At 46.2% G+C, this 11,329-nt stretch overlaps 3 protein-coding genes across 3 annotated transcripts; 1 reads left to right on the top strand and 2 right to left on the bottom strand.

Annotated features, from left to right (window-relative positions):
* Window positions 1-329: 329 nt before the first annotated feature.
* On the bottom strand, window positions 330-1,915 carry PtA15_2A939 (uncharacterized protein; the record flags this gene model as incomplete). The annotated part of the gene is made up of 4 exons (XM_053167011.1): window positions 330-689; window positions 767-1,021; window positions 1,186-1,399; window positions 1,908-1,915. 4 exons carry the CDS (start codon window positions 1,913-1,915, stop codon window positions 330-332), a joined length of 837 nt encoding a protein of 278 aa, XP_053018177.1.
* Window positions 1,916-3,133: 1,218 nt separating this feature from the next.
* On the top strand, window positions 3,134-5,893 carry PtA15_2A938 (uncharacterized protein; the record flags this gene model as incomplete). The annotated part of the gene is made up of 7 exons (XM_053167010.1): window positions 3,134-3,145; window positions 3,293-3,405; window positions 3,668-4,615; window positions 4,691-4,867; window positions 4,953-5,615; window positions 5,695-5,775; window positions 5,854-5,893. The coding sequence occupies 7 exons, from the start codon at window positions 3,134-3,136 to the stop codon at window positions 5,891-5,893; spliced, it is 2,034 nt and encodes a 677-aa protein (XP_053018176.1).
* Window positions 5,894-6,778: 885 nt separating this feature from the next.
* Window positions 6,779-10,840, bottom strand: PtA15_2A937 (uncharacterized protein; the record flags this gene model as incomplete). The annotated part of the gene is made up of 15 exons (XM_053167009.1): window positions 6,779-6,845; window positions 6,921-7,222; window positions 7,294-7,408; window positions 7,540-7,606; window positions 7,705-7,762; window positions 7,834-7,855; window positions 7,941-8,327; window positions 8,397-8,517; window positions 8,597-8,745; window positions 8,876-8,942; window positions 9,027-9,130; window positions 9,215-9,351; window positions 9,451-9,559; window positions 9,701-10,599; window positions 10,670-10,840. The coding sequence occupies 15 exons, from the start codon at window positions 10,838-10,840 to the stop codon at window positions 6,779-6,781; spliced, it is 2,775 nt and encodes a 924-aa protein (XP_053018175.1).
* Between the last annotated feature and the right edge of the window lie 489 nt (window positions 10,841-11,329).

Here is an 11,329-nt window from a genome sequence, read left to right as displayed (position 1 = left end):
GGGTTCTACTACTTCTGTAGAGTTCAGAAATGTTTAGTATGCATGTCTAGGGTCACATTGAGCTCCATCTTAGCGGTCAAAGTTCAAAGAAATATGTTGCTGAGCGGGTTGCAGAGAAGAGGGTTAAGGTGTATCAATTAGATAAGGAATTGAGTGGATTCAGAAGGTCAATGTGAGATTGGAAATGAATGTGGCCGCTCCTGGACTCTAGGACGATATATATAAAGAAATCGGTTGATTAACAACCATGTGAAAGCCGATTAATCGTTCCAATTATCGTACCCTTTATGATTTCGGTCAGGTAGGCTAGTTGTATTTCCATGACCAGATCATGGAGTTTCCGCCTCGTTACTCTTCGCAAGCTTTTCTTGTCGCTCCCGTTTGCCTTTACGGACCCTCTCGCGTGTCTTTGCCTTGTTCCTTTTCCGTGGGGATTTCTTGGATTCGGAGCTGGGATTTCCTTCGCCAGCAGTCTTCGAGGTTTTCTCAGATTGAGTATGTTTTGCCGACCTTCGCTTCCTTCGTTTTTGCTTCTTCTTAAGCTGCGTAGAACCTGCTGGGACGACTGGCGGTGGACCTATGAGAGCGTCAAGTAATTCAATCACATCTGTCGCGTCGGGCGACAGCGAAGTGTGAGGCGGTGGATTATGGATGAAGTCTTCATAACGAGCTAATCTTCGCGTGTGAGCCTTCAAATGCAACAAGAAATGGATGTCAGCCCGTGGTGATGAAGCGAATTTCAAAGTAGATGACACCAGACAGTTACCTGACCCCTCAAGTGCTCCTCCAGCAACGTTTCAGTCTTGAGGACTTTGCCGGGGCAAACCAAACATATGGGGAATGCATTTGTTCGAGCTCGGATCTGATGTTTGGAAGGATTTTCTGATGTTGATCCTTCGGTATCGCGGGGCTCAGCAGATTCCAAATCCTCGTGGTCTGTCTCATCGCCATCCCCGGGGTAGACAATTGGATTTTCCAGTACTTTCAGGAGGCTTTCAGGAACTCTCACACCTCGCTTGGGCTTTTTTCCGTCGTGTGCATGTGATTCATCAGAATCGGATTCTGCTTGACTCCTCCCCTCGCTTTCTTCAGAAGATTGCTCTTGCTCGTCTGTTTGAGAGCCTGAGTCGGATTCTGAGTCTGCGTCCGATGATGATTCTGAGTCGGATCCTGCTGTCGGCAAACTCCCTGGGTGAGTTTTCGATAACTTCTGTCGCTTTTGAAGGTGTCTGAACATTGTCGGCCGAGTGATGGGTGGTGCAAGATTCGAACTTGGATCCAAGAATCAAGATGCCTCAGGGGGCCCCGGGGGATTCCCGTCTTGGGCGTATGTCCATTATTGGCATATTTTTGGTGATGCTTATAGTGTATATTGTCCAAAAAGTTTCCTCCGTAGTCCCTGGGATCATGGATGCCGGTGAATCTTTTTTCCCACTCTCTTCACCGACATAAGCAACGACCCAGCACGGCCCACATTGAGGAGGACTTCGTCACAATCTGGGAGCAATCTGGGAGCCTCCCAGAGTCTCAAAGCCTAACTTCCCCTGGGAAATTTGGCTCAGATCTGGGTCTGGAAGGGGTTCCCAGATTGACGGGAAGTCCTCCAATCTGGGAGTGCATTTTAATTTGTCTTTTCAAATCTGCTACTTGTTAACCGTAATAACAGAATTGCATTTGAGCCGCATCTTCTTTGCAATGGGGTTTCTTGTCATTCCTTAAAAATATTATGTATCCAACATTCTGGAGAAAAAATGTTCCCATATTCTAAGATTCTCTCGACCTCTGCCTCCTCACGCCCAGCTTCTGTGTACCTATGGAAATTCGAGCAACCACCCTTTCGATGCGTATCAAAGTTCAATTTAAATTGGACTGGGCAACCTCTGAAGGCCAAAGTCTTGTATACTCACCAGACCATGAGTCATAAATATTTACATAAATAAATAAAGCAATTCAGGTGCCATATAACGTTGCCTGAGTGCACGATGGGAAATTTGCTGTGTAAACTTTGCCCATGATGGGGAAATAAATGTTGATCTGAGGGACTCAATCGCTCGGCTCTGAGCTGACGTCCGGTACTAGGACTGCTCTGCAATGGAGACGACAATGGCCCAATGATTGTAACTTGTTTGTCCCTTCTGTCATCTTAAGTAGATATAAATATGTATTTAATTTCCCCTCGGCGGCACCTCGAGGCTCGATTGTCGTGGATGAGAGCTGAGCTTGATCAATCGAGAACAACGATCCAACTGGTACAGCCGAGCAGAGTGAACTGATGAAGTTCTAACCTCTGGTCGTATCAATCCAGCTCTTCATGTCCATCTCGAAGCGCCCAACACTTGAGGTCCAGAACACGAACCAAAGACTTCGCGCCTGGAGGATACGGCTTGTGCTGCCGCCTGCCCCACATCAGGCCCAGGGCAGGTTTCAAACACGCATGGTAACACCAGTTGGACCGCCACAGTCCTTCCCTGCCTAACTAGAGGTTTTTTCGTATCTTCAGGGCCCGCCATCTCAGCCTGGGGCAGAGGTGTAAGTTTAACAGAGTTCATTTCCGTCATGACCAGGCCCGGGCCTTGTTTTCGCCAAATACATAAATATCAAGTCACTTGAGGGCTGCATGCTTTTCCTTTGTTGTTCCAAGTCCTGCTCGACAAACTTCGAACCGATCTCGACCTGCACTCACTCCTCTACCTTTTCAAGAACATCTTGACTATCTTGACTGCGTCAAGACCCAGAAGACGTGTCCACAGTTCTGCATTTGGGCCTAATCGTCAGTCAGGTGCTTGTCCCTCGCCTTCTCCGTTATTTCTGTCCAACTTCCTTGGTTTTCTCGTCTTTTTCTGCAGATTCCATCGCGCACCCGAGTCCTTTGCAGTGGGATCAACCTCCTTTGTTCAAGCGCAACAAAAAAATATATCAGGATACCTCAGGATACATCCGGTTCTGGTAGATTCGTCAGGCTTTAACCTGCAACCTTCTGGTTGTGATCATCAAGCGGCTCTCATCTCAGCCACCCGTCAGGGCCAGCAAAGCGGGAAGTGTCATCATCGCAAATATATACACTCACGCTCGCTCCGATTATTGCAATCCTATATCTTCCGCATATCTGGAGCACAGTCAGGTCTTTTATCAGATGGAGTACATGGTGAGCATCCAAATTCACGTGTGCGGCAAGGTTTCTCGAACGAACCTGGTGCAATTGCAATGTGCACATGAATCCGCCTGGTCATATCCACACGAGCTTTCCGAATGACCATGCTCACGCATTTGCTTCCCTTTTCTGTTGAACCAGCTGCCGTCGGAAAAAAGTACCCCTATTGTCATCCGGAGTGATAGCGCACCAGCTCATCGTCAGAAAAGACCCAGCCGTCTAGTCCTAAGCCCACCTTCGAATATCTTGAACTCGTGAGATATTTCCTTGCGTTTTTCTTTGCTGTTCCGCCTCATCAAAAAAAATCCGCAAGTCGGGGTTTTAGTTGCTTCTCGCCAGTATGGCGGTGCTTGCTCTTATATTACACTGATCCTCGATGCTTAGAGCATTTCCTGCGTTGACCAGTATTTGCACCAAATCTTGAATACTCCTTTTATCAAGACTACCTCCTTTACTCCCTCACATTCACCACTTTGAAAACGTTAGACTGACATATTCCTTCCTGCCACCCACTAGCGAGCTAAATATTCAGCTCACGCCACCTGACGAACCTGACGTGCCTGGCAAGATGATGGGGCCCGGTCAGCTTACCATAGAAGAGGATCCAGATTCACGTCAGAAGGAGCCTGGAAATCATGTCAAGATGGGGAATCAATACTCATGTCCACGCACTCCATTGAGATCGGCCCGCTCCAGCTCAGGCCAGACCCCAACTATCAAAGGATGGCGACATAGCGGAACGGAAACTGATTCCAGCATTCATGCCTCCAGTATCCCTGATTTCATTAATACTGATTTCGGACACTCCGCCGATGAGATCAATTCTATCCTTTCTTTGTCTTTCCCAAGGAGCCCCAATTCAGATCGGAATGGCCAGTCTGGGTCTTTTTCCACGCCAACAACCCTCAGCCCGGAGTCTTGTCCCAGCGAGGCCGGCTCGATGTACTCATATGATTCGTACGAAGGTAGAAGAGGCAAAGTTCTCGAAGCATCGCCGGCCTCTGAAACAGCCATCCTGGCTCCCAGTCCCATGATCGCCTCGCCTTCATGTGCTCATTCAAACTTCTCCATCTATCCTGGTGAAGATGTCGAATCCCCAGCGATTCGACAAAGCTACGACTGCTCCCTGAAACCGATATCAGCCCCCCACTCACTAAGAAACAATCGGAGCCGGACAGCGTCAGTAGCAGTCACACCATCCCTGGTGACTGAGCCTTCCAAAACCATTCAAGCCAGGCGTTCATTTGGTCAACTGTTGTTATTCCGGCGTCCTTCCCAAATCAGGGAGGGGGCTTGTGCCTGCGCTCAAAGTTGTGCTTTGCATGCGCGAGACGAAGAAACGGAAGAGTTGCAAACTTCTGCTGACAGTGATCTTTCACTTGCGAGCACCAATTTGTACTTGGGTGACCACCTAGGAGGTAGAAATCCACTGAACGGGTTCAAGCCCCCAGACAATATCAACTCGTATGTGGATTTCCTGTCACTCACTAATTTGTGGTCAAATTATGCCACTGTTTGAGGTTTTTTTTTCGTCGCTAGTTGGAATCAGTTCGCAAAGGACAATGGTCAACCAGCGTCGGACACTCTAGCAAGATCCTCTCTCTCCACTAGTTTGCCAAAGCCCCGCGAGACATTTTCCACCCAACATCCCAGTCAGACCACAGGATCCGGTGCAATCTCAAATCGTCCTAGAGGTCTACTGAAATTGGTAAAAAGGTGTGTGGCTGTTACTTTGCAGCTGTGCTTCGCTGGAAAGCTTTCGGCTTACCAAATGTTCTCTTGATCAACGGCGCACGCCAAGTCAATCGAGCTTGCGAGAAACGTTTTTTGGCCCCAAACGAAATGAAAGAAGCCTGAGTGTACAGTTTGATCAACCCGCAAGCAATAATTCGTATTTTTCTCAGGAGTTGAGCTCAACGACAAAAATGGCGTCTCCTTCCAGCAATCAGTTTTCTTCCAGTGATACAAGAAACTCTGAACACGGCTCGCGAAATTCGTTTTCAACTTTTCAGCTCGTAAACCTCATCCAAACCGATCCCAAAATCGAAGCTCCATCAGAAGGAAAAGACAGTCATCATTCAAAGCCTGGAAACATCCGTCGATCAGGCTCATTGAATATCTTCAAGTTCTGGAAGAAGAAGAAGAATGCTGACCCAGTCAAACCAAATTCACGCAAGGCGGAACCTGTCGAACAAAACTCCAAAAAGAAAGATTCGAAAAAGAGTGGACGGCCCTCTTTGAGGATCGAACAAATTTCATCGCCAATATCTTTCCAATCACAAGACCCAGGAAATCATAACCTCCGCCTTGACACACGTCCCTTGTTGTTGAGTCCAAAATTTAAGGATAATGATCCAAAGTTCTCCTACTTCGCACCTAGTAGTGAAAAACAAATTTCACTCGGCTCTTTGCCTGAACCAGATGCTTCCATCAACCCGCCTTCCTCCTCCAGCGTGGGCAACGAGTGAGTCCAACACCAGAATATCTTCACGTCCATTCCTACATGCATATCCTGCTTCGGAAGATGCACAATATTAATGCAGCCCTCGTTACTTTGGCGAAGTATTACCGCAGGCCACTTCATCAAATCTACGCAACTCCAACAGGTTATCCAGGCTGCAAATGTAAGTTTCCAAATGTCTGCAAACCCTCATCAGGAACCGACTGGGACCACCAAGCTTGCTAATCTGAATTGTTTTCAGCTTGCGAAACCTACACGACCCCCAAGGAGAAGACCCGTGATGATGTCCACTATGTGAAATCTGCCTTTCAAGTTTCTTGACCATTTTGTCCTGTTTCCCCTGTTTGATTATTTTTCCGAACCTGTTTTCTTAAAGTCCTACCAAACAGGAACGTATCTCACCCCCAAAAAATCAAATTAGTACTAGTATAAAGCTTGATTTTGAATTATGTAAAATAAAACAATTACAGCCACTTCTTTGTCCTCTCTCTTCTTGTAAATATATAAATTGAAATCTAGAAGGCAGAGTCAGACTCCAATCCATGTACATAGAGGTTACAGCTCTTAAACATTGCCAGCTTTCCTGTAAAGCACGGACTTGATCTTGACCCATCTCCACCAGTAAAATTAGTTTTCAAGACAACATGATAATCACCTGCAGATATGTCTTAAATTTTTGGAAAATCAAATTCCCAGTCCCCAAAACAGGTAAACTCATATACCAGAGAGCCCCTGAGGGTTTTCTGGTACAGAAATATGCCTTGCGCAACTGTACCCATCATTTTCCGAGGTGTGCATACTTTCTTACACCACATACATATTAGTTCCTCGAATGATCAAAACTGGCCTACCAGTTCACTCATGATCTTTCAGACAAAGTAATTGAGCACACATGTCGTACACCACTTCTCACTTGTCTTTTTGAGCGTTAATAGCTCACCGCATCCAAGATAGCCGACAAAGAAATTCTTATTTCCAGATAAGGAGATAAACAAAGATGCTTGACACTTTCTAAGAAGAGGAAGAGAGGGGTGAAGAATACACGCGAAGGTCTCATAGATTTAAATAAAATTAGCAGTTGAAAGAAGACACGGTGTATATAGGAGTGTTTGGAAGGCGCCATGTCTTGACTATGATTGATCAATTGAGTGCTATACAAGTTGAATTTATTGCTTTGACTGTTGCTGGTGTTGTTGTTTATCAGCCAAGAAGAGTGAGACTCCTGGTTGGACGCTGAAACAGCAGAAAATAAACGGTGGGTTAATCAATCAAACTATTTTTGGCATTAAAGGAAGATGGGCAGCTGACGCGGAGATATCGGACGGTTTCAAAGACATAGCCGCCATAGCAACAGACAAAGCGTCTTTGGTCAAGCCGGGCTGATTGCCAGGTTTTCTAGAAGGAGAGGAGGGCAGTGTGACTTTCTCCGGATGATCTTTTGAGCCGGCTTGTTTTGGGTTATCCTTGGCTCGATCGGACCTCGCATCGTTGTTCCCCTTTTGATGATCTTCTTCTTTCTTCGGTGGAGCTTGGTTATCCGCTCCTGGGCCCATTTCGTAGATCTCCAGCTCTCGATTCGGAATCCCTTTCCGTCCGGCAAACCTCCACACCTGATAGCACGATAGCAATGTGTTTTTGTCAGTCCAAGAAGCCCTGATGTCAAGGGGAAATAGAAACAGACCATCATTCTTTCTTCAGTCAGAGTAGAATGTCTGAACGATAGTCTCCCATTAGGCACATTAGTCTTATGGATCACGTTACCCTCGACACTCGATTTGTACCACTCAGCGCCCAACCTAACGTGTTAGTGTTATTTTTCAACAAAAAAGGAAGCGCGCAATGTCTTAGAGCTTTGAAAGGGGCCGTGACATGCTACTTTGACAAAGGAGTGCGAACGAAAATGCTTTGAGAGGGAAAGAGGGCCGACCAATGCCGTTTAATAGCCATCTCAAACCCAGATTGGATCACTGAATTCCTCGCCAACTCGCACATATCTGAGGTCCCGCAACAATAAAAAGTGTGACCAACAATGTGGATCAGTTGAGGCAATCGAACCTACATAGAATATTGTAGAATTGATCGCAAACTTAACCTGCTGGGGAGAACTTGTAAATCTGGGCTGCAACGCTGTACTCTTCTAATAGGGGTTCCTGTGAAATGAAGCAGACCAACAAGTTGAGAATTGACTCTCATTCTAGCGAAAATGAAACAAAATACTCACTTTTGTGAAATGAAATTGGAGCCTGCAAAAAACGCAAGAGGGAAGAAGAGTGAGACTAGCCGAAGGATGAATATATACGTGTTTACAAAACAAGGCAGAAGACGTACGGGTCATCAGTACTGAGGCTAACGTTCAGCCCGGTGCGAAAGAAGAGGGGTAGGGGGTTGCGTTCGTAGGTGAGGAAAAGGGCGTTGTTGGACAAGGGGCTCATAGCCAAGCCGATCTGTTTCAAGTAGAAGAGATACTGTAGCGCTGGCACCTTGCGCAGAAGGATCCCATGAGAAATCGAGTGGGAGGTCAGGTAAGCGGCCGTCAAGTGGTCCGGATCTCCTGCCTCTCCCGCATGTGGGCGCAGGACAAAGGTGTTGAAATGCCGGCTCTGCCGCCAGTTATTCAATGACGCCATGTTCGCATACAGGTAGTATAACCAATATGCATATGGAGGGTTTTGAGATGTTGACCAATCTTTCGGTAGTGGATATTTGCGATATATTCTAAAAGAGTACCGATACATAAGCATTCCTTAGCCTATCGCACCTTATTCAGGATCTTGGAACGTCTACCTCTTCTCTGGCTTGGACTCGTCATCGACACAATCAAACCCAATAACTCGTTGTAGAAAGACATGCAATTCGGGATGGCTTTGGGGATCCTTAGTGACTTCGAACAATGGCTGAAATACGTCTACATACAAATATGAGCATTGTCAAAAGGGATCGGACCAGAGTTGCAGGTCTGTATGGATACGAGCTGAAAGACTGACTGGTGACTAGATCTTCGAACGATTCAATCAATCCACTCCGTTTGTACACGTCATAGAGGCGAGGAATTTGGATCAACCATCTGACATTGTTAGAAAACAGTTTATTGTTGATCACCCATTTAGCCAGTTTATCCCATTCGTCTGTCGAGCTGGATGATTATTGCCACAAGGAGTATTTCAATCGTCAGACATTCAAATTGCGCTTTGTCATCGCTACCAGTGGGAAAAACTGCAAAACATTATCGACCAATGAATAGTGAAAATCGAATCAATATTCACCGGCCATAAATCGACAGCCTGTATTCAGCGTGTTGGTATTTACTCAATTCTAGATCGGTCATGATTTCTGTTACAATAAGGATGGAGAAGAGTGTCAGCATAATTTATCCAGTTTTCAGAAAAACCCTCTTTCGGATGATGTTCCACAAACCTTGTGTTAATTCAGCTAAATATCGGCCTTCGATTAAGTTGTCGGTTTTCAAGAAGATTTCCCTTAATCTAGATTCGCCGATTGGATTATACTTTAAATTGAACCTGGGGAAGCAAGAGCAACTGATAGGCATGAGCACATTTTTCTCATTTTTCTTCTACACTTTTTCAAGAGAGAAAAAACTGAACTTATCAAATCGGTGGAATGAGTCATTATGGGCATGCATATCTAAGGTATCAATCGACAAATCATAAGCAGTAAGGTTTAAGGACTCAAACACTTGTCTCAAAGTCAAGTATTTCTCGTCTCGATAAATGACGACGTCCTGCCATGTCGATCGCCGAATGGTGTCAGTATATCTGAATAGATCGACATTGAATGGCCGACTGATTGCGTGACGTGAAGTATATTTAGAATCACTAACATCTGGACTTTTCTTCATTTTGGATTTGATGAACCGGAGCAAGTGTTTCTGATTCATGGAGGCTGAGTGGTGGACATGAGTATCGACCTTACGGACGTTATAAAAGTCACTGTAACAATACATCATGATGTCCAATTCAGAGAAAAAAGAAAGATAAGTAACTCTTTGCGTAAGCTGTTTTTCCAAGCAATGGCAATCTGATCCTTTCAGCCGAAAAACAAGAAATAAATAGGAGACGACAGGGACTAACCGATGAGAGACTCGCTTCATATCTGCCAGCTCTTGATATTCATTCAACAAGACATACATGCTAAATTTTGATTCAAGGTATTTTAACCTCCTCCAGGCAAAGCTCTTGGCCGGCCCGTTGGAGATAGCCTCGAACACAAACTCCAAGTCGAGGAAATATTCGCGAATGGTAGGGATTTTGAAAACCGGTTGGTTATTGCAGGTATTAGGAGGAGTCGCAGTACTGTTGACATGATAGATCTGATAGACCCCATGCGAGTCGATTGCAAATCGAAATCGTCCGTCCTGGCCAGGCAAGGTACACGCGTCGAAGTCGAACTCGAGACGTGGTGAGGCAGGGTGATCCTGTAGCTGATCGCGCGAGTCTCTGGGATGGAAATCCCAGGCTTCTTCGGCTTGGTAGTCCGAGTTAGCTCGCCAGTGAGGTTTGGGTGGTGGTGGATAGATGTTCCACTCCGGATGGGCAGGCGCGGTACCCTTTGCAATTGATTGATGGATGACCTTGGAGTCGAACGATTGTGGGTTATCGACCAGTCTCTGCTTAGAGAGTCCGATGTATTTATCGCGCAGGTCTAGACAGGCTTGAAAGGATTCATAGAGCGAGCGGAGCTCTTCTGACAGGTGTGTGTCTTCATCGTTGATCAGAGGGGAGTTTTCGTTCAAGATTGGTTTTGGTTGATCTGCCTGCGGTGGCTCATAGAATGGGTCGGTTTGGCTGGATGAATGCGAGGCTTGTTGGGGCCATTCGGGGGCCAAGGCATGGCTGGAAGTAGATGGATTGAGTAGTTTCTGCTCGATTGAGTCGACATTCTTGAAGGTCAGATTGTTTGAAGTGGTAGTGGCAGTACTGGTGGCGGTGGCCATATCAGACGGATGGTGAGCCCAGTACTTGCCGTCCTCCTGTGAATTAAAAAAGGGAGGTTTCAGTTCCTAATATTATGTGTGTGATGTCTTCTTCCTGGCCACTCACCTGCTGTAGTTTTCTCTCCTCCTGGTAATCGTAAAAGGTGTTCTTGGCGCTGAATGGTGTTCGAGGGGTTTCGGGCGAGTGGCCTGTGGCGTGCTTCTGTCCTCGTGCGTCCTGGTGGGTCGAGCCAGTTGGGGTTGAGAGTGGGTTGGGTGTGCTGTCCGGGGCAGCCATGGTTCGTTGGTTGGAGTTGGTTGAAGATTGTTTGCTGTGCAGATGCAACTGACAAATGCATTTCGTCTCTGAGGATGTCGATCGAATGACGTAATATGTAATCTATGCCCACCAGATTCCCGGATCCCCTGCTGCGGGCGCATCCTGGCACATCAAGATTCAACTTCAAGTCCCGCCTTGTCAGCCGGCTACTATGCACGAGCCGCCGCGCTATACAAATGACTTTCTGAGAGACAGTATTACTATAAGTGGATAAAAGCCCGGTTTAAATAGAGTGTGTCTTAAAGAGAGCTGCGCGTAAAAGAGCACTTGAGCTTGAGTCATATGCGCTCTGAGTTACATTCACTTGGTAGTATAGGTGCTCCAACTCAAGTTATGTACAAGTAAAAAAGCGCACCCAAAACATACGGCCTGCGCACCCCAAAAAAATATGTATTGATGTATTGTGTTTTCCAAGAAGCTTGGACCCTTTCAATTTTTTTTATTTTG

This window comes from Puccinia triticina, chromosome 2A (genome assembly GCF_026914185.1).
Source record: "Puccinia triticina chromosome 2A, complete sequence".
Taxonomy (NCBI): Eukaryota; Fungi; Basidiomycota; class Pucciniomycetes; order Pucciniales; family Pucciniaceae; genus Puccinia; species Puccinia triticina.
The sequence above is the reverse complement of the archived record's forward strand: the minus strand, read 5'-3'. Positions and strand labels throughout refer to the sequence as shown.